This window comes from Lindgomyces ingoldianus (genome assembly GCF_010093535.1).
Source record: "Lindgomyces ingoldianus strain ATCC 200398 unplaced genomic scaffold BDR25scaffold_7, whole genome shotgun sequence".
In the NCBI taxonomy this organism is placed as follows: domain Eukaryota; kingdom Fungi; phylum Ascomycota; class Dothideomycetes; order Pleosporales; family Lindgomycetaceae; genus Lindgomyces; species Lindgomyces ingoldianus.
Window position 1 is genome coordinate 782,755 of NW_022985168.1, and position 24,874 is coordinate 807,628.

The 24,874-nt window shown below is 49.7% G+C and overlaps 9 protein-coding genes across 9 annotated transcripts; 6 read left to right on the top strand and 3 right to left on the bottom strand.

Moving 5' to 3' along the window:
* Positions 1–138: 138 nt before the first annotated feature.
* Positions 139–1,966, top strand: BDR25DRAFT_281014 (UFD1-domain-containing protein). Its single transcript, XM_033687858.1, has 3 exons — positions 139–433; positions 492–812; positions 867–1,966. The coding sequence occupies exons 1-3, from the start codon at positions 431–433 to the stop codon at positions 1,623–1,625; spliced, it is 1,083 nt and encodes a 360-aa protein (XP_033551050.1). The 5' UTR covers positions 139–430; the 3' UTR covers positions 1,626–1,966.
* A 513-nt stretch (positions 1,967–2,479) lies between these two features.
* BDR25DRAFT_385675 (uncharacterized protein) lies at positions 2,480–3,465 on the bottom strand (the record flags this gene model as incomplete). Its single annotated transcript, XM_033697952.1, has 4 exons — positions 3,185–3,465; positions 3,088–3,120; positions 2,927–3,002; positions 2,480–2,829 (listed from the first exon to the last, which is right to left on the bottom strand). The coding sequence occupies exons 1-4, from the start codon at positions 3,230–3,232 to the stop codon at positions 2,480–2,482; spliced, it is 507 nt and encodes a 168-aa protein (XP_033551051.1). The 5' UTR covers positions 3,233–3,465.
* A 3,212-nt stretch (positions 3,466–6,677) lies between these two features.
* BDR25DRAFT_281017 (striatin Pro11) lies at positions 6,678–10,056 on the bottom strand. The gene is made up of 4 exons (XM_033687859.1): positions 9,683–10,056; positions 9,307–9,606; positions 7,376–9,241; positions 6,678–7,314 (listed from the first exon to the last, which is right to left on the bottom strand). Exons 1-4 carry the CDS (start codon positions 9,774–9,776, stop codon positions 7,055–7,057), a joined length of 2,520 nt encoding a protein of 839 aa, XP_033551052.1. The 5' UTR covers positions 9,777–10,056; the 3' UTR covers positions 6,678–7,054.
* Positions 10,057–11,130: 1,074 nt separating this feature from the next.
* On the top strand, positions 11,131–11,646 carry BDR25DRAFT_215920 (histone H2A.Z; the record flags this gene model as incomplete). Its single annotated transcript, XM_033684856.1, has 2 exons — positions 11,131–11,214; positions 11,326–11,646. Coding segments are annotated over 2 exons (405 nt in total), but the record flags the coding sequence as incomplete, so codon positions are not given.
* Positions 11,647–14,170: 2,524 nt separating this feature from the next.
* Positions 14,171–16,074, bottom strand: BDR25DRAFT_301653 (UDP-galactose transporter). The gene is made up of 4 exons (XM_033689629.1): positions 15,613–16,074; positions 15,475–15,562; positions 15,041–15,424; positions 14,171–14,987 (listed from the first exon to the last, which is right to left on the bottom strand). Exons 1-4 carry the CDS (start codon positions 15,853–15,855, stop codon positions 14,548–14,550), a joined length of 1,155 nt encoding a protein of 384 aa, XP_033551054.1. The 5' UTR covers positions 15,856–16,074; the 3' UTR covers positions 14,171–14,547.
* Positions 16,075–16,236: 162 nt separating this feature from the next.
* On the top strand, positions 16,237–17,521 carry BDR25DRAFT_281027 (thioredoxin-like protein). The gene is made up of 2 exons (XM_033687860.1): positions 16,237–16,731; positions 16,851–17,521. The coding sequence occupies exons 1-2, from the start codon at positions 16,420–16,422 to the stop codon at positions 17,172–17,174; spliced, it is 636 nt and encodes a 211-aa protein (XP_033551055.1). The 5' UTR covers positions 16,237–16,419; the 3' UTR covers positions 17,175–17,521.
* A 238-nt stretch (positions 17,522–17,759) lies between these two features.
* On the top strand, positions 17,760–18,734 carry BDR25DRAFT_255930 (uncharacterized protein). The gene is made up of 3 exons (XM_033686386.1): positions 17,760–17,870; positions 17,923–18,294; positions 18,346–18,734. The coding sequence occupies exons 1-3, from the start codon at positions 17,841–17,843 to the stop codon at positions 18,481–18,483; spliced, it is 540 nt and encodes a 179-aa protein (XP_033551056.1). The 5' UTR covers positions 17,760–17,840; the 3' UTR covers positions 18,484–18,734.
* A 1,307-nt stretch (positions 18,735–20,041) lies between these two features.
* BDR25DRAFT_311586 (uncharacterized protein) lies at positions 20,042–22,469 on the top strand (the record flags this gene model as incomplete). The annotated part of the gene is made up of 2 exons (XM_033691248.1): positions 20,042–20,565; positions 20,615–22,469. The coding sequence occupies 2 exons, from the start codon at positions 20,042–20,044 to the stop codon at positions 22,467–22,469; spliced, it is 2,379 nt and encodes a 792-aa protein (XP_033551057.1).
* Positions 22,470–23,608: 1,139 nt separating this feature from the next.
* Positions 23,609–24,870, top strand: BDR25DRAFT_351745 (alpha/beta-hydrolase; the record flags this gene model as incomplete). The annotated part of the gene is made up of 5 exons (XM_033694907.1): positions 23,609–23,687; positions 23,741–24,298; positions 24,371–24,566; positions 24,599–24,634; positions 24,687–24,870. 5 exons carry the CDS (start codon positions 23,609–23,611, stop codon positions 24,868–24,870), a joined length of 1,053 nt encoding a protein of 350 aa, XP_033551058.1.
* Positions 24,871–24,874: the final 4 nt, after the last annotated feature.

Consider the following 24,874-nt stretch of genomic DNA (forward strand, 5'->3'; position numbering starts at 1 on the left):
GATATGCACAGCAGGCGCACAGGTTGGGGGAGCTTAGACCAAGCGGCGGCGACGTTCCGTTCCGACACCGACGTTTGGCTTGGCACGCAATTCACGTGCCTTCGTGCACCCTGAAGCTCTACCTAGACATCAGCCTAGAGCGGATTACCGACCGTGTTTGTAACCTTTTTAGCAGGAATAAGAAGACTGAAAGTGGCCACCTGTGCCTTTTATTCGCCAAAAGCCAGCTGAGGTCCCACCGGGTATCCTCCACCCTATTCTCGTTCATTGGCATCATCTGTTGCCTGTGCAGCTCTGTAATAACTGTCACATTGACCACTTCAAAAGACCTGCCACCTCACACCCCATACATTCACCAGCCGTTTCTCCTTCCTAATCTAAAGCTGCGTACCTTCGCCCTCCCGAATTCTTCATAGCCTACCCCGCCAACATGGTAAGTACGACTATCAACTCCCCCACTACCTCCGAGCTCAAATTCACCACCCATCTAGTTCAACCCCAACTACTACGACGAAGACGACCCCATGTCGATGTACCAGCAAAGCATGTTACGCCGCGGAGGCGGGGCCCGCCGCTTCGACGAGTACTTCCGCTGCTACCCTATCGCTATGCTACCGGGACCAGATCGTGTGGAGGCGAACCATGGCGGCAAGGTGTTCCTGCCACCTAGCGCCCTCGACAAACTGACGAGGCTGCACATCACCTATCCCATGCTGTTCGAGCTCATCAACGGAGCTAGGGATGGGAAGAAGACGCATGCGGGTGTGCTAGAATTCATTGCTGAGGAAGGCAAAATCTATCTTCCGTACTGGGTAGGCAATTCTACACGATGATCCGCAAAACCACATGCTAACTTTGTCATCCAGCTCATGCAGACACTACAGGTCGAACCCGGCGATCTCCTGCAAGTCAAATCGACCGACATCCCCCTTGGAACCTTCATCAAGCTGCAGCCGCAAGACCCCTCCTTCCTCGAGATATCAGACCCCAAGGCTGTGCTGGAGAATGCTTTCAGGAACTTCTCGTGTCTTACTACCGGCGACGTTTTTACCTTCGCATACAACGATAATGTATACAGCATCGCTGTTCTAGAGACCAAGCCGCCGCATCCGAGCAGCGCAATATGTACTCTCGAAACCGATCTCTCCGTCGACTTCGCGCCACCAGTCGGATACGAAGAGCCGAAACGGACAAGTGGAACGAGTACACCACGGAGCGGTAAGGGTGTCATGGCAGGCAAGGGAGGGATGTTGCACTCGCACGGATCTATGGCACAAGCCATCAACTATGCCGCCATCGCCCCTTCTGCAACAAGCGCTGCAGACGGCGCGAAGGCAGTATCCTCGCATTTCCTCACATCCGGGCATAAGTTGAATTCAAAGAAGGGGAGCAAGGCGCCCACACCCCAGGCTTCCACGCCCGTCGCTGGCACATCCACAAACGCACTTCCCCCAACAGTGCGGAGGACAAACGGGCCCCAGCCACTGAGGCTAGCACTCGGAAAGCTATTCTTTGGCTACGATATCATCCCTGTGAAGGGCAAGAATGTTGAGGGAGATGATGACAACTCGAAAAACTTCGAAGGACAAGGTCAAACGCTGCGGAAGAAGAAGGGCGACAAATGAGCGACCTAAAGATGGATGGTTTGCGATAATAGCACAGCACCCGCAGCTCATTGAGATCAAGCATGGGTGTAAGCATGCATTTCATGGCGCTAACACAAGACCCGGATGGCCTGGCGCGCGGAGTTAAGGGACGGAATGGCAAGTGGATCAATGACGGATCAGTATAGCTTCCTTCGCATGATCTCATCTGGGAATGGAATCCAGGCTTTGCCCATTTTGCTTTCACCTCAGCGGAGCAAGCTGTCGTATCCTACTAAAATATTCAGATGACGAAGATGAATCCATGGGTGAATATGTGATATTGATGACTGAATGCTATCGCATAGCAAAGCATACTATGGCATAACAAACAAGTCAAGGCTTTTGCAAACTATTTAGTTGCGATCCTGAATGAACCCCAGTCATGTCATGTAATGTAAACCCAATTCATTCCATCCCCCAAGGGCTCAAAACAAGAAAATTGACTCCGGACATACCAATTCTTCCAGGCACGCAGGTGTCAAAGAAAAGGAAAGTCCCAAACCCCTCCCAACTCCATGCCACACCATCCTCCAAAATGCTGGAGAACTCCTGCAGAGTTGATCCAGTCTTTGCATCACGTAACGGACAGATGGGTCCCTTATAAAAGTACAGAACAGAACGAGAGAGAGGGGGAGAATCGAGGTCTGATAGGCCACCGCCATCGCACCCAGCTAGATCGTTACAAATCCGCCTCATCACAAGTGACGAGCCGCAGGGAAAAGGACCCGTTTGATATACGACCGGACATGCGGATGGATCTTTCAGGCCATCAATTAGACCGGAGGTCAAGCAGGGAGACGGGGATGCGGAATGCTAGACTTTAGAGCTCCCACTTAGATGTCGACCTGCTCCTCTTCTTCCTCCTTGATGCCGCCTAAGTCTTTTTTTGGCTTCCCGGTCTTCATCTTCTTGCCGGGAACTCCTTCGTCGCTTTGACCCTCGCCGTTGCTGTCAGTCATATCTTTTGCAGCGCGCTTCCGTCCCTTGCCAGCTGCAGCTGTCTTTTTCTCCGCTGCAGGCTTCTTTTCGCCAACTGTCTTCTTCTCGCTAGCGCTAATTGCGGGAGCAGCAGCCTTTCCCATCCCACTGCAAGCCGGTACCGAGATCCCCGCTTTGGTGTGCATGTTGCGTTGCTCGACGCGGAGTTTATTGTAGCGGATGCGGACGCCGTTAAAAGTTGTGCCTGTGCTACGTCAGCATGTTGTGTGAAATGGCGAAATGCTGGAACGGGGGTGACTGGGGAAGAAAGGAACAGGGATGGGGTGAAGGAATAGCCGTACCTGGCATAGCGGTCACGAATTTGTCGATGTCTTCGGCACTGATGGAGCCTGTGTAACCAAGCGTGAGGATTAGAAGCTGTAGTATTGTCAGATAAACACAGCAATCAGAAACAGAAACAGGACGAAAGCTGGAAGGTAGCGAGAATTTTGGGTGAACATACCTTTCGGTCATTCTCAGCAGTCCATCTGAATCCCTAAACCATCTTCTTAGTCTCACATCATATCCACTGCTTCACCTGCTGATGTGGTAAAACGTACCTTGTCACTGTCGCCAGTCTCCTCTTTCTTCTGGGCTTTGGGTGGCATCGTAATTGATGACGGATGAAATATGGACTCTTGAGCAAGCGTAGTTTACGCTGAAAGTGTATGATAAAGAGTTGAAGTGATCTGAAGGGAGAGCGAGGTGGAAGATGGATGGAGATTGAGAGTAAACCGGGGTGGATGAGTGGGTATTTATACTAGTGACACGGCCGTTAAGATATAGTTTGGCCGGGAGAGGGAGCTGAGGTGAAAGTGTGCGAAAGTGTGCGTGTGAAAAAGGATATGAATAGAAAGAGAGGGTATTGAATGAGAAATGAAATTTAGGTGAGATGGAATGAACAGGGCCAGAGATGAGAATTCTTCGAAGTGTTCGTGCTGTGATTGATGTGTGTTTGATGTTATGGTGGAGTAGTAGTAGAATGAAGATAGCAGTGAACATAATAAGTATGGCTATGAGAACCAGGAGCGAAGAACTGGACATTGTAAGAGAACTAGAACTTAACTTTCCACCTTATTATCCTTAGATTTAGAGTTGTATATAATCTAACTAGACATATATCCTGCAAGGTTTAAAGCTATTGCTAAATAAAGGTATTGCGCGATGAGGAGGGCTCCAAGAGCATATCCAGATACATCCCTGATATCAAACCTCAGGATCGCAAAATATGAGGTTAGGTCTCCTCGCTCATACGAAACTTCCCGAATTCTATCTTGAGAACTTGAGTTGTTATAATCAGCGACTTTCCTTCCTCTCTCCCCGTTTACAGAAGCCAGCGTCAGCGTGCATTTCTCGTCGTAGGTTCGCGAGAGCGGGGTCTCAACAATATCTGCGGTTATATCTCGGTAGAGTCTTTGATCCCCGATTTATCTTTTTTCGATATCGTCTTTAGGTCTCTGATGTTGAGGCAGTTCAGAACAAATCATTAGGTCAGAACTCTACAAAGCTTCAAGGGAATGGCCTCTTGCGTGCGAGGTGTGTTATTAGACTTGCGAGTTTCGGAATATATTGGACGCGGAGGTGTGAATTGCAACCGTGCTTACAACTGTTCGAGACTTGCGAAAGAGTACCGAAGCCGCCCAATTTCGCACTAGGCGCCGCCCTGTTTTCTGATGCCACAAAAAGGCTTTAGGGAGGTTGTGGTGGCTAAAAGTCTCTCAAGAGGATAGTTCCTTAGTGAGACAATCGTCAACAACCTCCAGAGCTGTAGCGGTTCGATCCGAGGGAGTACTCGTGCGGACATGGCAGTAGCCATCTTGCTTAGAAACAGTCAGCAAATTTTCCGCTCTGAGTGCAGCTCCGACATTTGCGGTATTGGTGAAATCCACCTGGGTTATTCACATGGGCTGTCTTCTTTCTAGTCTGCTTGTACTCGCGGGTGTTCACTCTCATTTCCCGTCGTGTTGTTTTCAGGTCGCTCTTTGTACTTGAAATAGACGGTGCGCTGGCAAGTGGAATAGATCGTACGAGGCGACAACTAAGTGTCTTTGAAGACGGTATTCATCTGGCGTGGTCTTGACAAGCAGATCCGACATAGACGATTCTATCGACTACGGGATGTCGACCGAAATAAGGGCAGGCGTCAACAGCGTGGACGTGGTAGACGCACCCACACACTATACGAGGAGTTAGTATGTGAACCATGAATCGATGTTCCCACCACGGCTCCGTTTCTTTGAGAACATACCAGGGTATTTCTCCACTACGCGTATACACATTTCGACTGTATGAGTTGGGAAAGAAGTTTCTGAGAAGAAAATGGAAGAAAAAGCAATACCCGCTCACCGCCCAATTTCTTAAGAGGTTAGGAAAATCATGAGGAAACGGAGGCTCTAAAATACCCAAGAGCAAGTCAAGGAAATAAGGTGGGCATAATATTGGTAAGGCAGTGTGGCATTGCTGGTATGGAGAGTATAAGCGGACCCTGAAGTTGTGAGATATAAGAGGCGAACGGAGTCCGCATCCGCTGTTGTGAGAGAGGCAGTGTAGTGTCATGGCAAAACCCAAGGGAAATTACGAGTGCTACCGTCACCGGTTACATCATAAGTCGACCTGCAGATTGCGGGGAGCCAGAGAGGCCGCCCTTAGTTACCCGTGGCTTTCTCGTACGCCTGAGGGAGCCATTTTCCCTGTTTGCCATATTCTCCATGTGATGTTTGAGAAAGCGGAGGAGGGCAAGGGACGCTAACCCGGGAGCAGCACTGACAAAGGTTCGCTACCAATAAATAAGGAGACCGACCTTGCATGCCGGTGGGGAGAGGCGGGTTCCGGCAGCGCTTGCCGCGGTGTACTAAGGATGTCACTTAGAGCTGTAGACAATTCTGGTTTGCTAGTCAGTAGTAAGGATCAAATGCAAAAGCCTGGGCTAAGAGATATATCCTCCACAGTTTCAGGTCAGCGACTTAGCCTGGGCACAGTACTCGTCAGCAGAGACAGGTCTCCTAGGCCAAGTACAAATGCAGAATGGCGACTAGATTGATGAAGAAAGGATTTGATGACAAAATGTTGGATATCTATCAAATGAGAAGACTGTTGAGTTAGAGTAGCGACCAAAATAGGGGAATTGCGCGAAGAATTCGTATGCGGAGAGAGTGTAAGGCAGTCTGCGAGGCGAGCGGAGGTGGAATTGGGGGGTTAACAGTGACGTTGAGAAGTGAATGGACGAAACAGCAGGGAGCGAATGGTGATCACCACTCAACGTCAGCCCTAAGGATCTGGGCGGCAGTTCAGCCCGCCACTTGCTTCCACATTTGAACCTCACGTTTAACCCTTACCACTGTCTCTTCATGGCAATACTTGCGTTTTTGAGGATTGACAGCGAGGGCAATACGAACGCAAAAAAGCTTTCAGCCGCAGCAAATGGTCACTGAAACATGCGCTCTTCGTTTCAGATACTGTCGCTGTCAGCCATGGAAAATGCAAGATGCAATTCCCCGGAAATTTGTCAACTTTCGCAGTATCATCAAACCCCTCAGCAATATGTCCTCTGGACTTGCATACGTAAAGACATCGGAACCCATATACGGAAGAAAAACCATCATGCGCCCACCCCAGCTCGTATTTCGAGGGCGCTGGCAGGTCTCAACGCAGAATTACCAGCAGCATGTACGATTGATAAGTACATTCTATTTCCTATCCTCACCTACTAATCGAATGACAAACCGGTAGAATTATCGTACGTTGGGCGCTGAACTCAGCACCTCCAACTTGGCACTTGTATCTCCAACATCTATTTTCAGTAGAAAGGGGGAGTTGGTCGTTTCACCTTCGGTCCAAAACTTAACAAACCAAAGTCCTATCGCACGATGAATAAGGGTTTGGCATATAATGAATCGCATGTGATATGCCCATGGATATAAGCTAAAGATAAGGGTAGGTATGTGTAATGTGGATTCAAGAATTCTAGCAGCGCCAGGGTTAGTATCTAACTTCATTCGCTGGATACCTTGCAAATGATCCTAGACGAGACATTGATAATTCTTCGCCCCATTCATCAACCATTCCATTCCATTCGATTTATAGTACAGCTAAGTAGAGGGTAGGTAATTTAGGCCTGGGTAGTAAAAGTTGACAAAAAGCAAGACAGCATGCCTACTTCTGACGACGCCCCAAAACCATGCATTAGGAAGCGTGTCCACATACACGCATTCGCATTCGTCAAAAACAATCCAGTCCGAGGACAGACTGCCAGCAATCAATGCATCCACCGATGCTAAGATATGAATGACAGGAAAGGGGGTCATACAAGAAGAGTAAATACTTTAGGGAGAAAATCAAGAGTTGGTCCTATGCGCGCTGGATGGGGTATGCAGTATCGATGATTACACTTTTCAAGATAGATGGGCAGATGGGGTCAAGCAAAGTGAAGGCTATCTCGCAAAGACCTTTACCTCGCCATCACCACCAGCCGAAACCACCAGTCTGCCATCTTGACTCCAAACCACACTACAGACACCCTCCCCGCGCATGATGCGATGAGATGTGATCTCTTGTGTGCAAATTCGCTTCTCCAACGACCAGAAGCGGATCGAGGCATCATGACCGGCGGAGACAGCCTCGCGGCCGTCTTTGCTGAGGGATAGGGATGAGATGGCGGAGGGATGTGCTCGCATGCTATATGTGCATTGTCCTGTAGGGTTTTGTAAGCCTCTCAGAATTTACGAGCAATATGATGGAATATGAACCCTTACCAGAATTTGCGTCATAGAACCTGATGAACTGGTCTTCGTGGCCGGATATTACTACTCCTTCCACTCCACCAGCGCTACTAGAGCCTGTGGGACCATGAACAACACCTTCTTCATCTGACATACCTCTACCAGAATCAATTGACATTGTTCCCTCGGGGCCGACGGCGGTTGCGACTACAGAAGTTACGCCAGTGGCAGGTGTGCCGTCGTATGTCTCATTACTTGCCATGCCGATGATCTCTTCGCCGCTTCGAGTGTCAAAAATGAGAATAGAAGCATCGGCAAAGGAGGCAACAAAGTTCTCCCCATTCATGGAGAGCGGGCTGATACACGTTGGCGATGGATGTGTGGCTCGCTCGATGGTGTGGACGAGCATATAATGGAATGGAGTTGAGGTAGCAACACTTGGCTGGGGAGACGATGGGTAGTTCGATCCAGATGTTACAGAATGCCGCCGACTCCCTCCCACACCCCGCCGTGAACCTCCCTGAGGTGAAGCTATTTGTGGAGGCGCACTTACAGCCCAAATCTTTATGGTGCCGTCCGCAGAGCCCGACGCAAGAAGTACTCGATCGGGGCCACCGTAGTTGCCGCAGTCTGCGCCGAACACTGAGGCGCAAGTCGCAGGGAGAACACAGACTGTCCACACCGCATCCGTATGTCCGTCAAGAGTAGCTTTGGGATCTACACGGCCTCTCTCCCATACACGTATAGTCGCATCCTGTCCACCCGAGAATATCCAGCCGTCACCAGACACTCGGCCGCCAGTGGAGAAGGTCGTAGATGAAGGACATGCCGCGAGGGAAGTAACGGCACCTTCATGGCCGCGGTGCGACCAATAGGGCGAAATGTCCAAATCATTATTCATGCTGTGCTGGCTCGCATAACTTGCTGGTATAATCCATCTCTTAATCATGCCATCATCACCAGCTGTACAAATTTCCGGTTCTGAAGGACTACCGCCTCCCGTGAAGATAACAGAGCGAACTACGTCCAGATGTCCACGAAGAGCGAATCGAACTTTGAAGTTTGGCGGGTCAGTTGGCCGTATATGTTGGCCAAATACTTCTCGAGCTTCATGGCCATCACTCCTTCGCCTAGAATGAGTCCCCGAGCTTTTTCTTCGATGAGACTGAGGGCCACGGGGAGGCGATTTCGCAGGAATGCTGTTCGCGCTTGGGAATATATCCGTATCTGGTCTCCTCGGGGGCTGGATATCTTGGGATCCCTCCGTGATCGGTTCCTCGAAATTCCAGCTTTCAGGGTCTTCCGGTGCCGTAATCTGACTGGAAGTCATGCCACTCTCCTCTCGATTTGGAATCTGGCGACCATGATTATCGTATATATGTGTGACTTTCTCAACCTGCTCCTCCGGAACAGAGCTGAAATTCTGCTGAGATTGATGCTGGGGTTGCTGATTCAGGAAATCTGTTGGTATCCCAGAATGAGATTGAAAAGATTGTTGGCCTGAAGGTTCTCGAGTCATCGAAGGGGCCTGGTGAGGCGGCTGGGACTGATGCTGAAGGTTATGAATGTCGGAGGTTGTAGGGATATTCGGAGGCTGGTGATTTGGCACGGACGTATTTGGGACTGTAGGTAGATGGGATTGTAGCTTTTGACGATGCTGAAGGTACATTTCCTCGATCGGGGCGTCTCCATGTCCAAGGAATTGAGAGCCATTGAGACCTTGCATTCCGCCTTGCGGAGGCGGAGGCTGTGGCGGGGGAGTGAGGAGGTAAGTAATCTCCTCTACGCATTTTGTGAGATACAGCTTTGCTTTCTCATGTTGGTTGTCTCGGTCTGCCTCAGATCGCTCCAAAAGGTCCGAGTCGACGTCGAGGAAGGAATTGTGGTGCTTATTTTGGGCTAGTATAAGACATAAGTTAGCTTGATGATCACTTCGAGGCAGTAAATTAGAATTGTTCGCGCACGCTTCATAGGCTTCGTACCACTCTTTTGGTCTGACCGCGCGCCCGCCTTGCCCTTCGAGTCCTTCTTTTCTTCCAGGCCTTCTCCTCCGGCCGCAGCAGCCTTGCTTTTGCTACGCTCGTTCATCAGTGCCTGCTCTAGCATGCGAATATGCTTATTAAGCTGGTCGTTCAGTTTCTTTGCGCTCCGAACCTCGCCTTCCTGCTTCGCGATCTTCGCCTTCATCTCTGCGCGCTCGATGTCCCAGGCGTTTCTCGCGCGCTCATGATTATGCCATTCCAGCTGGAGGAAGCGCATTACCCCTACAAGCACTGTTAGCCTAGGCTACACCATCCGGCAGCGTGCTCAAAGACACGCAATTGAGAAGCGATATCTTACCCTGTAGCGTGTACTCAGTCCCTGTCGGAGCGCCCCCATCTCCTCCTCCGCCAGCACCGCCCGCATTCATGGCCGAGGGCGACTGCCACGCCATGGACGAGCTTCTCTGCTTCAGTGGTCCGCGGTAGTATTTGGTCCGCGGCAGTTAACATGCGTTATTTGGGTCGGGGGTTGAACGCTGTTGAAGCGGCGAAGATAGCTGGCCGGAACGAGGAGCTCGGCTGTTTTCTAGGGGCGCTCAGGCCCTGGTGAAGGAGGGCTGACGGGGAGGCGCGGTGGTTCAGTGAAAAGGGCGCGCAAGTGGGGGGGGGGCTGGATAAGTGAGTGAATGCGCAACGTAGCTATAGCGTCAAAAGCATTTCTGGGGTCGGAGTCGGCGTCGAGATGCAGGGAGCTTTGCGTCTGTCAGTCTGTCGAAGATAGTTGGGTCAGGAATCCTTAGTCAAGACGCTAGTCCTGATACAGAAAGGCGCCTCCATGGCCTGTCCAAATTGATGCATCCCAACTGCACCTCAAGAGCCCTGCAGTCCCAGTGTTACCCGCAGAGTCTCTTATACTATCTTTGCAAAGTTAGCACTTGTATTCAGAAGTCGAGAGAGAGCCAGAATGCTATCCCTCTTCGGCATTTTAAATGGCCATGTCTGAGCCGCCCATCTGCCCAGTATCTGCTGCTGGGAACCCTCACCTCCCACACAGCACACAGCCCGACAAAGGCATTAGATATTCCTCCCACTAACGCAAAAATACGGAAAGGTTAAGTCACAGCTGGTTCCAGCGCTATGAGCCCTTCTTCTACTACTGTCTTGCTACTTTCTCTGCTTGCTGAGCCCGTTTGGCTCCCAAGTCCTGCACGAGGATCTGTGGTAGATCCCGATGTCTATTTCATTTCAGACAACATGTCACCAGTCAGGCACCCAATCTCGTCATCTGGCACAAGTGCTCCCTTAGCTGTGGGCACGTCTGGCGTTTCTCCATTCACGCCTCTCTTCCTGTTGATCTCGAATACTGCCTGTTGTGGGCTCGGAAGCACGTGAGTACCCCCAACGGCTGCCTGGTCCCTCTCGAAGCGCCGCCGTCAAAAGTTCCTATAAAAAGCCGGCATATCCCCCGAAAGGGTTCGTTTGGCGCCACTGTTTGTACCTTCCGAAGCACAGACAAAGCGTTCGCCCAGGATTTGCATCACGTGTTACCCTCCCGCCGAAACGAGGCCTAGTCAACGGGCAAACCACAACAACATTCCTTCACATCCATCCCAGCCACCCCACGACACCACCCACCACAACACCACCCGCGACCTTCATCGCTCGCAACCCGGTCGCGCACACTTATTCATATTAGACTAAAAATCTCGACCCAAATTAATTCGCAAATATGCCTGGCGGAAAGGGTACGCGCTGCCTCCTGCGGTAGCTTTACGAATGAACAAGTCAAGCTGATTTGTGACTCTAGGCAAGACAGGTGGCAAGACTGGCGGCAAAGGCGACTCTCATGCAAAGACAACTAAGTCGCACTCCGCAAAGGCTGGTTTACAGGTACGCGATCAACCGGGGAACTTCTTTCTCATAAATAATTCACCCACGCTTTGTACTCAACCCAGGGTCTCGCCACAACGGCCGCGCGCTAACATCCTGTCAATCCAACAGTTCCCCTGCGGTCGCATAAAGCGTCACCTCCGAACCATCACCCGTCAAAAGACGCGCATCGGCGCGAAGGCCTCCATCTACCTCACGGCTGTGCTGGAATACCTCACCGCCGAAGTCCTTGAGCTTGCCGGCAACGCTGCCAAGGATCTCAAAGTTAAGCGCATCACGCCTCGTCATCTCCAACTCGCGATTCGCGGTGACGAAGAACTGGATACCCTGATTCGCGCCACCATCGCTTTCGGAGGTGTCCTTCCCCACATCAACCGCGCCCTGTTGCTGAAAGTGGAGCAAAAGAAGAAGGGAAAGCTTCCTGAGGCCTAAGCGACGTGTAATATGTCTAAGGGTTGGGAATACCACCGGTACGAATGATATACGTGGGGGCAAAAGGGCGGTGGAAGCGATATGCAACGTGACGGGTACGATGTAGAAGCTACGAGAAGCTAATGTGCTCGGCTGATGGAATGGCTCATTCTTTCCTTCGTGTCTTGTTTTTGGCACTCCTCTCTTTCGGCATTATTGCCATGCGCTGTTATCATGACGCGTCAGGCGGAATGCGTACCTCGGTATGGTTCTAAAACAAGCGCCAGATGTTAGGCTGTTGCTAATAACTGGTTTTGGATGGCCAGGTTTCCGTATTCGGGCGCGCGTGGGGTGGTGTTGCATGGGTTACTTCCGAGGTTTCAAGGGGTTCCTTTTATGTAGCAACAGAAACAGAATAACACACTTATGCGAGAAATTAAGTGTGCTTAACCTCATATTCGTGTCTGTCCCAGTCCTTTCAGTTTGGTCTTTAGCCATGTTATGCCCCAACTCATCTCTTAAATTCCACACTTCTCCTACTGAACTAGCTGTATTGCTACACCCTTCAAGTTGACGATGAACAGGAAATTCAAGAAGACACATAAAAGTTAAAATCACTACTAGCCTTCTTTCACATGAGTATTTATAACATCAAGCAGCCCTTTAACCCTTCCCTCCCTTTCATCTTTACCCACTAGATTACAGATCTCTGTGACTTCTAGAGAAGAATCTGGAGCCTCTTAACAACTTATCTAGGGCGAACTTTTCAAAGACTACCACGGATAACTATTCAAAGAAAATCGCACTGACCCCAACCGGACTACGGCCCTTCGGCTATTGGTAGAACGGGCCGTTAAAGTTCCACCGGGAATGATAAGCCACGCACGAAGCTTCAAGAGAGCAATAACCTCCTCCCATGGGTAGCGGAAAACCTCGTGTCCAGGAATAGGGTACCTTGACTTCCAAGCAACTTAAACCCTACCTACACTTTACTATTTCCAATGTGCTAATAGTCCTGCTGTATCTAGCTGGCAACTTTACTACACCGCAACGCTCACTGAAAAAAAAATTTCCACAAATTTTAACTGTCTCATTATTGGATTTGCGTTTAACATACTTCAACTCATTATGTACCTAGTGCAGAACACGAATTTCGATTCAGAGGTTGGTACAATAGGCAACACCACGTAAGTGGATGTGGTGTCGTTATATTATATTGAGACATACCAGTTGCGATTAGTTCACATGTTTCTTCCAGACCTCCCAGATTAACGTGAGGCAGTCTAGCTTATTCAAGGGCAACTAAGAACGCTCTATCCCTATTTGTAGGAGGAAGCATTAACCATTCGAAAACTTATATTGTCACCGCAGCATGAAAAGTCTTCGTGACTAACTAGCAGACTTAGAGAGAACGTGGCCAACATGTGTGCGGTTGCGTCTAGAACCGAATTAGATAGTCTTCACGACAATAGCAAAATGTTCGAAGCACATGGCATAAGCCAAACCGTCAGAGCAGTATCTTAGCACGAGACTCGAATGTCCCTCCAGCCAAAATATCTGTGGTGTTGGTTCCTAAGACTTGAGTTGGCTATTACCTCCCCTGTCAGTGGCGGCGTATTCCATTTCTGCACCAGAAGTTTATGACCTAACCAACGCCCTCTTATCGCCACAACACCCCCTCTCCCGAATTGAGACATCCAGTTCTAACTCCAAACACACAGTTCCCCCAACTACAACAACCACCACAAAGATTCTCCCCCCACATTCTCCACCTCTTCCACTACCTCCTAGCCACTGTCTGCCTTACCACCACCCTCTACAAAAAATGTACCCATGACCGGCGCTGCTCCTCCCACCGCTTCATCCTCGAACTCGACGCCTCGGTATCTGTCTAGACTCATACGCGCCTAATTCTCTACCAGTCCGTTAACGATCCCGTCAATCATCACTCCTCCTGTAAACTCGGGATATGATATCGAAGACGGGGAAGTCGTTGAGGCTGTTAAGAAAGGTTATGTTGATCTTGAGTCTCTGGGTTCAAATACATATGAAGTAGCTGAGCTCAAGGAAACTGTGTCCCAATCTCCGCATCGGCCCAGCACTCTGAAGTTGAAGCTTCAGCTCTAGAGACAACTAGATAACAGCTCACACTACCAACCTCTCTATCTTTTCGCTCCTCCACTCCCTCATCCTCCCAGAAACTAGCCAAGAAAGTCCACTTCACCGTCGAGATTAGGAATTCTGCCATCATGGAGAGATATCGCATGCGTTCGCCACCTACGCCAGTCTCGTGTAGCCCAAGGTTCTCAAATGCTGATATTGAGGATGAGGTGAAGATGATCCCGAGTAAGGAAAGGTAAGTATAGAGAGCCAAGGACGGTGAGAGTCAAAGTTAGTCTTCACAGGACATTAGCATATACCATGGGATATGAATAAAATTGAAGCGGTGTGTTAAAACATAGCTGGAATTCAGTGAGGTAGGAGAAGGATTTGGGTTTCTGCCTTATTCGAGACAACATGCAGTTACGGCACAGTCCAGAGTGAGCAAGCATTTACCCGATTCCATTAAATAATTTACTACATTGATGCGCTGTCATGATTCTTCAAAGAATCATCCATATTGTTCCTCCCCGTCCAAGCTAATCACGGGGAGACCGTCAAAGGACCCGAACCAAGACGCCCGACCGTTTCTAGAAATGTTAAAGAGGATAGGAGAACAACTGGTATATATGAAGTACAAGAAGAGGATCAGCAGAAGTGAAGGACCCTATGAGAACCAAGAGGAAGAACCACTGTTGTTGAATTCAATTCAACATGGGCTGTGAGTTAAAGTAGATATGAGCGCCATAAGCCTGTCCCCTGCCATTCATTGACCAATTGACGCTTCTATGCAAGAAAAGCCATCCCAGCTGCTTTCGAGATTTATGACTTGAAGCTGTCCCTCATGCTCTGGCTGCTCGCGCTCATGGGCACGTTCGTCGTGGGGAGGGTATCCTTTGGCTTGCTGTTCTGCCTGACCTTGGCGAGCGCGTACACGATACCGCTAATGAAGCCAACAAAGATGGCAGAAACGCTTCCGAAAGTGACGGCAGCATCGAAGAAGACGAGACCGCTGATGGCGATTGGGAGCTTGTTCAAGGCGCCGACCATGGAGTAGGTGGTAGACGAGGTGACACGGACACACCAGGCGGAGGTGTAGGAAATGAAAACCGAGGAGAGTCCAGAGAAGATCATGGCCATGATCAAGGTATTGCGTTTCTCAACTGGGAAATTCTTAGAGATGTTAGAAGACGACCAGTCCTCCACAAAGAGAGAAGCAGCCAACAAGATGGGAATGGTGAGGAGGTTATTGTAGTACATGGCTAGCAGCATCCGTTAGCCTTCCGCTTAATAATGCCGTCTATTGTTGCCTTACTGTCAAAATCCTTGAAGTTGGTCAACTTTATTCGCTTCCTCATGCCCAAAATGTAAGAGGCAGTGCAGAAGCAGTTGAACAACATCCACAGGTATCCTGCATTCAAAGTAGAGATGGCATTTGTAGCCTCGGATGTAGCCTCCCCAAAGCTGGACAAAGCATGCTGGATATCCGCCCATGCCGCAATGACAGAGCTGATAACCATCAAACCAAACGAGAAAAGCGTCATTGGTGTGACGGACCCGCCGAACCAAAGAACCTCGCCATACGCAATGAGGATGATAGTGAGGTTCTTGAAGATTGTATATACGGGAATGGAGAGAAACTTCAGGGCCTTTGTGCCGGTGTAGATCATGCCGATGAGAAGGAGGGAAATGGGAAACCCTAGGGAAGAGTTAGTGGGTCTCTTTGCCTGCCGCGCAAGCTCAACGTACATTTCCTGGCCTCGTCGGTGTTGAAATCCCGGTACGTAATCACACCAGCGCTCTTGCAAGTTGAGATGGCAACAACACAAACCACAGACTGCGACTGTGTCAGCAGGACCCCATCTCCTCCGGAATGGGTTGGTGTACCTGGACGCAAAGCAAAAAGAAATTCAGATTGAAATCCACGCCCGACAGACAATATTTGTTGGTAACGGTCATCAGAATTGACGACGCGCAATAGGACATAATAGCTAGCGAGGGGTTCTCCGTAATTGAGAGGTGGTGTTTCTTCGTTTGGGGACGCATGACGGGCGATGGGGCGCGGTTGAAGGACTCTTTGCGGTCGGGAATATCGATCTTGTAGTCGTCCGTCTTCTTGTCGTCGGCCATGACTGCGGTATTGGAGGGGTGGGGTGGAGGGACACGTAAGGAGGCGGTGATTAAAGGTGCACGTTTGGAAGGAAGGGAGTGGACACCCAGCCGCAGGAGAGAGGCTTCTCAACGGCAGGCACAGGGCACCAGGTTACAGCGCGGCGGAAGGAAGAAAGGATGCGGGTGAGAAAAGAAAGATATTCCTATCGCGACAAGGGAATGTGCAAGGAGGTGGTGTTGGTTTGCTAGTGTTGAGGCGCCGGCTTCCTGTGTTAATTTTACGCCGGCGAACGCGCCAAGACGCCCCTTGCCCACTGCAAAGCCTCGTCAGCCTTCAGAGCAGTCAGACAAGGTGGCGATACTGGTTGATCCGCCTCCAAATTCCAAGCACCACCAGTGCCGGCACAATTCCTTTTATTATCCACAAAATTCCGGCCAGTTATCTCTTAGATATCGCGTGCACTACTTCCACTCTCAGTCCTCACGTGACCGTTAATCCACCCCAAGGTTGTTAGTTTGAGCTCTTCTAGCATCAAAGTTTCTATTTTGATCACTCAGCTAGCCCAAGCTACCCACAGCAACATGGCTGAATTGGACCCAAAGGTTGCCGCCCTCGTCGATAACGCCACCAAGGATGAAGACTTAGACGAGGATGCCCTAATTGCTGCTCTTGAAGACGACTCCGAACTAGATGCTTTCCGCGAGCAGCGTCTTCAGCAGCTCCATGCCGAATTTAGTAAAGCCCAGCAACTGCGAGCCAGCGATCATGGGACTTACGCCGAGATCAAAGATGAGAAGGCGTTGATGGACATTACAACAAGTACGAAGTTGTGTGTTGTGCATTTCTTCAAGCCTGACTTCAACCGTTGCCGGATCATGGATACGCACCTTGAAGTAAGCAATACGAATAGCTACCCTTTCAGATTTAATTCGTCCTTTAAGTTGTGTTCTGCTCCCTTTAATATCTTCTTCTACCTCTCACATCGTTCGATTCATCTAATCCCTTGCTCCAGTCTCTTGCCCCAGCACACTATGAAGCCCGCCTGCTCCGGATCAACGTCGAAAACTGCCCTTTTCTGGTCTCCAAGCTGAAAGTTCAGATCTTGCCGTGTGTCATCGCTTTCATTGATGGCATTGGAGTTGATCGAATCATTGGGTTTGAAGGCCTTGGTCGAACGGCCGACAATTTTACGACAGGAGACCTCGAGGCGAGATTAATCAGGGCAAATGTCTTCCAGAGATCAAAATTTGGTGGTAATGGCTTGGGCTTCACTCAAAATAAGAAGGAAACGAAAGAGAACGAAGACGACGATGATGGTGATGATGATTGGGATTGAAAGAAGTAGTACTCCGTGGACTGCAGCATCACAGTAGTCCTTCAGACGCAGGACTTCCCCGGTACAACCATCCTTGCACCCACTGAGTCAGTTATAGATTCTCCCGTCGGAGTTGCCTAAGGGCGCCACAAGAACCTTGAGTTGTTTTGGTTGACAACTTTTGCAGAGGTATCAAGCCGGTGTTTCAATAGGATGATATGGTCACAAAATGAAATTCATTTTGTGGGCCAGGCCTATTTAAACATTGAGTTACAGAGATGAATGGGGATGTGCACCTGAAAGATATTGTAGATGTAAGGAGTCTGATTTTTGAATCCTATAGCGGTTCAGCAGGGTGTGCGTCGAAGACACGCCAGGGTATCAAACCCCAGAACTACACGCAACCATGTCAGCAAATCACCAGTTACAGAATCAGAGTTCTTCCACCTTTCTAACCAGCGCTCGGTGAATGCAACTAAAGCCAAAGTTGGCAACCACGTGGCAATTTGAAAGGTTTGTAAAGTGACAATTTGCCGCTGAATAATCGGTATGACGCCATTCGGTTCGCACTTCGTGCCGAGACCTATTTGCTGACTCTAAACACTGATCATATTTGACCATCAAATGTCCTTCCACTAACAAGCACTTTTTGGACGTCATAAACCTCAGCAAGTGCCAAGACTCAGAATGAAGGCCTACTGGTTTGACAACCTTCCGGTAATTCGGCGTGCTGCATTCGACCTCGCAATCGCCACTGACCCTGGTACAGGGTGATCAACGGGAGGCTCACGACTCTGGCCGGGAAGTGAGCTCCGAATACTTGAACAAGCTCGGTATCATGTATTTCAACTACCCAAATGTTGAAGATGTAAATTCCCTGGCCGCCAAGCGAAAATACAAGAACCGCGACGAAATCACCATATCTCCAACGACTATGGGTGACGTTTATGAGGATAAGGTGAAGATGTTCTTCAACGAACACCTGCATGAGGATGAGGAGATTCGGTACATCTTGGATGGCGGCGGGTTCTTCGATGTCCGAAGTGATGGTGACGAGTGGGTGAGGATCAAGTTGGAGAAGTATGATTTGATGATAATGCCCGCTGGCATTTATCACCGCTTCACTACGGATACGCAGAACGTGAGTATTTCTCACTCTTGGTATTTCAATTCTCTTACAGGGCTTATGCAGTACACAAAGGCCATGCGACTGTTCAAGGAGGACCCCAAGTGGACACCCTTAAACCGGGGCGCTGAGACTGACAACAACGAGTACCGCGAGGCTTACCTTAAGATGAGGGATGGAAGCGCTCCGATTCCTAGCCACTGAACTGTCCTATGATTGCGCGAATGTTCTCCACAAAAGCTGTGACGGTCGCAACAGTTCTTTGATGGCAATAGAGCCTTGGCGTAGGACAGGTATGCAGTATCTTGCACAAATTCTATTCTTATGGTTACCTCAATCCTCTCACCCCTCCCGCCCGACTCAATCAGTATCGTGATTTCGCTTCTTCAGTCGCGCAGTTTGTGGTTTCATTGCTGCACCTCCCAGAACAAGCACCAGGAGCTTTGCCCACTTCTATTGGCCTGCAAAACAGTGGTAGGCAAACACACCACAATCATCCAAATAGCCAGCAAGACGCGAGGACTTGTCAAGGTTTGTGCTAGCCAACAATCATTGGTGATAGTTGCTTGCCTGTCTGCTCCCCTTCAGCTATGTGGCATGTATCGCTCACTCGAGGTTATTAAAGGTGTTCGGAATGGTTCAAAGCAGAGTTCGGTTTACATCCATCCTTCCTCCTACCTTGCTTCACTTCGTGTCTAGACTTAGCTCTATCTAAGAACCTCCTGACTACGCCTTCACTCTGATATCGAACTCGGTTGCAGCTTGTACCAGCTGGATGATGACCTTTCGGATCCTCATGCTTCCTACGGCCGCCGCTCTGATGGTGTTGTTGTTACGTTGCCGATGGACGGTATTAGTTGAGCCTATATCATATTTGAACACACTGGAAGAAGAGCAGATATTCAAATCCTAGCTGACATGAAAGGGAGGGCAAGGCAGAGGGCACATGAGTCATGGGGGTGAAGATGGTCTTTTTTCTTGTGACGCCTATTTGTTTGAGAATGTTTACTGTCTTCTGTAGCTTGGGTCTCTAGCTGTGGAATTTCTAAGACTCTTCGCTTCTGCTTGTTGTTGAATGAGGTTCTATTATAGGCTCGTCCATGATATCGCAGGCTGCGCGAGTCAGGCCATAACGCGGAAGCGGATAAAGAGTTTCCCCGAGAGCGGGCTGTGAGTTCATCGCAGCAGCAAGTGAAGGCTCCAAGACAATAGTTTCACCTACCCAGAAATTCGGTGTCTTCTCGGATTCTGCACTCGAATTCATCTCGGCTGTAAAATAATGGCCCTCTCATCCTAAAAAAGAGCCATCATTGATCGCATCAATTTGAGAATCTCTCTCAAGACATATTCACCACCTCCGCCCTTCTGGCCATTCACTACAGCCTTCCAGAAAGCCCTTTTGGACGGAACACATTGCGCTTAGAGCTCCTTTTGCCTTTCTTTGTACAAGACCGCTCCGTTTGAACACAAATTCTTCCTTGTTTTACTTACCAGACACTTCCGACAGGATAACAATCTCACTCGGGCAATACAAAACACTGCCGCATCCCTCTCACCTTCTTCCTGTATCTACACGCCTGCCTCCTTCCGCAACCCTTGTCGCATCTCTCCCACGAGTCGAACCGCACCTTGTCAGACCACACTTCCATCACGATTACAACCTTGGCTTGCGTGAAGGTGCAAGGCTATCGCTACCAAAGCGCTGTTGTTCTCGGATAGCGTTGGACCAAGATCGATATCGCGAAAAGGTCTGAGCGAGCGTATGGCTAGTGGAAGTCGGAAACGGCGCGCGCCTGGTGCATCGCCCCAGGTTCAGCAGCAGCCCGCCCTCCAGAGTAACGTCTACACCCAAGACACAAGCAACATGTCAGCAGAGCACTACCTGAATAATTGGAACGATCCACCAGCAGCGGCTGATATGAGCACATCATTCGGCGACCCCCCGCTATTTGAAGGGATGAACTTTGTGGGGCATGGGGCAGGGCAGTCGACAAATAGTCGCATTGTCCCACTGGATGGGCTCAACAACGGATCTTCTGGGAGCGCGGTACCCAACCAGGACTCATATTCAAGTCAGTTGGTGAGACGAAACCCAAATCAGCAACTCGCGGCGCGAGGACGGACGCCTTGGGACGCTTTCAATGGCAACTCAAATCCAAACCAACAGGGAGGATGGGAGAACGTGGAAGATGACGATGAAGAGTTGGAACAGAAAGCTTTACTGGCAAGGAAAGATGCACAAGCTAAGAGGAAGCAGATTCCTCCTTTTGTTCAGAAGTTGAGCAGGTATGTTCATTGAATACCTAATTTGATCTCGTGACTCATATTGTTCTAGCTTCCTTGACGAAAAGAACAACACAAACCTTATTCGTTGGTCAGACGACGGCAACTCGTTCATTGTGTTAGATGAAGATGAATTTGCGCGGACGCTCATCCCAGAGCTTTTCAAACACAACAATTACGCCTCCTTCGTCCGGCAGTTGAATATGTATGGCTTCCACAAGAAAGTCGGTCTTTCGGACAATTCAATGAAAGCGAGTGAGACCAAAGCCAAGGCCCCGAGTGAATACTATAACAAGTACTTCAAACGAGGTCGACCGGAGTTGTTGTGGCTGATCCAGAAACCCAAGAATCCCCCTACAGGTCCCAAGAGGAAAAGAGACGATGACGGCAGGCAAGGCGATAGTGATGAGGATCGGAAGTATGCACCTGATGGAGGAGGCGGCGGAGGTTACGGAGAGGACGGAGTTGCGTTAGCTGGAAATCAAGAGATGGCCATGATTCCTAGGACCGAGTACAACAGCTTGAGGAGTGAGGTCCGAGCATTGCAACAACAGCAAAAAGTCATCTCAAATGTTCTGAATCAGATACGGCGGCAGAACGATCAACTCTACCAGCAAGCTACTGCTTTCCAAACCCTACACGAACGACACGAGAATTCTATCAATGCTATACTGACTTTCCTTGCGACCTTCTACAACAGGAGTTTGGAAGCGAACAGCACGGCCAATATTGCGGACATGTTTGGCCCCACCCTTTCTCAACAACAACAGCAACCGCATGGCAATGTCGTTGATGTAGGTGATTATAGAGAGAAGCCCCTAAACAAATCACCTCAACTCCACCGACCCGTCAGGCGTCCTCTGGCTCTACTTCCTGCACCGGCGGCGAAAGACACAGGTTCACCTACAGATCGAGCACAAACTGTCTGCCCTTCTGCTCGATCGACCGCAAGTCCAATTTCGAAACCAACCAGTAGACAACAGCCCGTGTTCAAATCCTCTGTTCAATCAAAACCGGCCTCTCATGCAACGACTGGATTCGCGAACCCCGTAAATAAGGAGAGCAGCTCGACAGCCCCATTGAAAGTCGACAATACCGAACCCACGCAGGTCTTAGGTCAGATCCTGGAGCATGAGATCATGTCTGCGATCCAGAGTGTCAACGCCCACTCGGGACAAACTGCAGCCCAAGCACCGCAATTTGACTTCCCCTCCGCCCTGACACACTACCAGACTTCCGACGGTAACGTACCCTTAACGCAACAACAACGCAACCAAGTCCTCTCCCTCATGGCCAACAACACCAGCGCCTCCACCAACGGCAACCTAGCGCAAAACAACAACAACGCCCTCGTCACCCCCCAGCCGCCTGCCATGCCGTCCCTAGACCAATTCACAGCAACCCAAGCCCAGCTCGACTTGCTCCAGAAAATGTCCGAAGACCAGAACTCACGCGTCCAGAATCTCCAAGAGCGGCTACAGCCTCTCAGTCCCAGCGGTTCAATTCCTGGCCTAACAGACAACTCCTACTTCGGCAGCAGCAACCTTGGTGAGCCCGGCGCGTACGATCTCGACCTCGATTCCTTCGTTCAGGGCGACGACTTCTTTCCCCCCAGCAACAATAGCCAGAATGCTACGAATGCTGCTGCAGGCGATGTTACGCTTCCAGATCTAAATTACGAACTCCCTGATACTAGCGATTTGGTGAATGGTGTAGGTTTTGATACTAGTACAGGTGCGGGGACTTCTGGTCAGGAGTTCGGAAGTAGTGGTCTGGGCTTCGATGGGGCGGGAGATGGCGGTAGCAGGATCGAGAGTGTCAGTTCGGCCGCTACGAGTCCAGCGGCAACGGTAGAAGATGAGGTTGAGAGCGTGGATAACAGGAGTCCGAAGAGGAGGAGGAAATAGGTCGCAAGACAGGCAGATCGAGTTATCGTGAACTGGGTGACGGGAATATTGGAAATTGGACAGAAGCGCTGGCGTTGGTGGTGGCATTGACAGCTAGTGGGGCATATCAGACGTACATACACATTTTCATTTTCTTGGAGCCGGAATGGTGGATGGTTTGGAATCCGCTAGACATGACACGACGTAAATGATCTAACGACGTCAAAAGCACGGGCATTACTACACAATTGGGATCTTTCCCTTCCCTTCCTTCCCCTTTCACATGTGGGTGTCTCGACTGAGAATAGGCCGACTCGCACGTTTGGGCATTTGCTACATGGCTAGCAGCATGGGCATTTTGGTATTGGGCATATCTAACAGATTATGGAATATAAAACTGAAGTGGAAATCCATGTAGGAAGCTTGGTGTGCGATATACCAAGGGGATGTATTCCATAGTTTTGTGACTTTCTTTGGAGAGAGACAAAAGAAAACAAGACTATTGTAGTAAGCTATGTTGACAGAACAGGGTTGTTTGATTTAGGTTAGAAACTAGATTCCCCTGAATACCCTCACTTATTCTAGGCACAGTTCTATCGACTGCACCTTCTGTCAGTGTTTTGCACTATGCGCCAACCCTCGCTCCTAGCTCATTCACGCCAGGTATCAGACACAACAACTGCGAAGAGCCACAAGCCAAGAACCACAAATATCTCACAGCTATTTCCAAATACCCTCCTCTCTCGCCCCTAAATTGCGGCAATCTCCACTTGCCCGGTTCAAAGCACTAAGCTGAGTAAACTAGCTCAACTCACTGTCATCAGCAAACTTTGGAAGCGGCAGCCAGTATAACGTGACTCATCATATAAGCAGCTGAAAGAGCGCAGGTCGCCATAAAAATTACTCTATTGGGCGCATATATCGCCATACTACTCAAATGCAGGAAGACACCATGGTAGTGCGAGTTTCTAAATGTAGATTGGGACAGGGGGCTAGAGAGGAAAGGTAGAGGAAGGTAGAAGGAGTAAGGGGGAAGGGGTTTCCTCGCACGTGGGTATTTAGAGGAGAAAGCTGATAGCTTGTTAGACGAACTGCGGGCGAGGAGGGTGGATAGGGGGGAGCAATGGGCGATGAGGGATGGGATGAATAAGTATGACTGAATGCGACTACGGGATCACCTTTCCGGATGTACGTACAACGGCATCAAAATCCAGGGTGCTATCATGTTTGACATCTCTGGTATATATAAGGTCATAAGTCTTAGAGCTATCTTAGTAGATCCACGGTAACAGGCCCCACGATTCACCTTAATCCTTGTCCATCCATTCCCCCTTCCCTCACGAACATCCCACCTCCCTCGTCTTCTCCGCACCCCCCAGAATGCCATATCACAATCTCTCATCTGGCCTCTCAACTCGGACAACTGGGACTCGCAAATATTCTACCTCGCGAACTAGGGTTGCCGCGTCGAGCCCCAGACCGCCGCGGTCACGGTCGCTCCGACCAACCCTGGGATGGAAACAACATGGACACCTGGTCCGACGACCTATCCGAACTAGTCGAGCACCTTGGTCTCAAGGACATCATGATGGTCGGCCACTCAACTGGCGGCGGGGAGATAACAAGATATCGTGGACGCCATGGAACGAAACGTTTTAAGAAGCTGGTACTTATTAGCGCTACAACTCCGTTGCTGGTAAAGACGCCAGTCAGTCCACACGGCGTGCCGATAGAAGTCTTCGACGAATTTCGCGAGGCCATGATAAAAGACCGCTCAACATTCTTTTACTACGTACCCAAAGGCCCATTCTTTGGGTACAATAGACCTAACGCAACCATTAACCAAAGCCGTATTAACAGCTAGTGGCACCAGGGCATGCAAGCATCGTTCAAAAGCACATACAACACAATCCAGTCCTGAGAAACAGATTTCAGAGAGGAGTTGAAGAATCTAGATATCCCGGTTTTGGTGATTCATGAGGATGATGATCAAGTTGTGCCGATTGATGCTGGGGGAAGGGAGACAATCGAGTTATTGAAAAATGGGACTTTGAAGGTTTATAAGGGCGGTCCGCACGCGCTGCTGAATATAGAGGCGGATGGTATTAATAAGGATTTGTGGGAATTCTTGAATGCTTGATTGGGGGAAGGTGGTGGTTATACGTGGAGGTATATCACTCTATGAAGTGAGGTCAGCCTTATTCACACATGATAACACTAATGCCAACCCTGCTCTAGGTCCACACATATCAATCACCATGATTTTAGCCCCCCCAAAGCCATGAAACAGTCGATAGATTTTGATACCACCACCATCTACCTATGCAATGCAATAGCTTCCTTTGATTCCACCATACCGGAGGCAAGCGCAATACGATTCCGAAGGATAGCCCAAATCCATCCCACTTCAATTAACAGATGAAAAA

What these genes read in the sequence shown, in the direction of transcription:
- BDR25DRAFT_281027 (XM_033687860.1), top strand. Translation starts at nt 16,420, where the DNA reads ATGGCTGAATTGGACCCAAAGGTTGCCGCCCTCGTCGATAACGCCACC. An exon ending in TCATGGATACGCACCTTGAA is followed by an intron (nt 16,732 to 16,850) that starts GTAAGCAATACG and finishes CCCTTGCTCCAG; the next exon opens with TCTCTTGCCCCAGCACACTA.
- BDR25DRAFT_301653 (XM_033689629.1), bottom strand. Translation starts at nt 15,855, where the DNA reads ATGGCCGACGACAAGAAGACGGACGACTACAAGATCGATATTCCCGAC. An exon ending in CACCGACGAGGCCAGGAAAT is followed by an intron (nt 15,425 to 15,474) that starts GTACGTTGAGCT and finishes ACTCTTCCCTAG; the next exon opens with GGTTTCCCATTTCCCTCCTT. An exon ending in CAACTTCAAGGATTTTGACA is followed by an intron (nt 14,988 to 15,040) that starts GTAAGGCAACAA and finishes GGATGCTGCTAG; the next exon opens with CCATGTACTACAATAACCTC.
- BDR25DRAFT_281014 (XM_033687858.1), top strand. An exon ending in AAATCTATCTTCCGTACTGG is followed by an intron (nt 813 to 866) that starts GTAGGCAATTCT and finishes TTTGTCATCCAG; the next exon opens with CTCATGCAGACACTACAGGT.
- BDR25DRAFT_281017 (XM_033687859.1), bottom strand. Translation starts at nt 9,776, where the DNA reads ATGGCGTGGCAGTCGCCCTCGGCCATGAATGCGGGCGGTGCTGGCGGA. An exon ending in GACTGAGTACACGCTACAGG is followed by an intron (nt 9,607 to 9,682) that starts GTAAGATATCGC and finishes CAGTGCTTGTAG; the next exon opens with GGGTAATGCGCTTCCTCCAG. An exon ending in GTTCTATGACGCAAATTCTG is followed by an intron (nt 7,315 to 7,375) that starts GTAAGGGTTCAT and finishes AAAACCCTACAG; the next exon opens with GACAATGCACATATAGCATG.
- BDR25DRAFT_255930 (XM_033686386.1), top strand. Translation starts at nt 17,841, where the DNA reads ATGAAGGCCTACTGGTTTGACAACCTTCCG. An exon ending in ACTGGTTTGACAACCTTCCG is followed by an intron (nt 17,871 to 17,922) that starts GTAATTCGGCGT and finishes ACCCTGGTACAG; the next exon opens with GGTGATCAACGGGAGGCTCA. An exon ending in TCACTACGGATACGCAGAAC is followed by an intron (nt 18,295 to 18,345) that starts GTGAGTATTTCT and finishes GGGCTTATGCAG; the next exon opens with TACACAAAGGCCATGCGACT.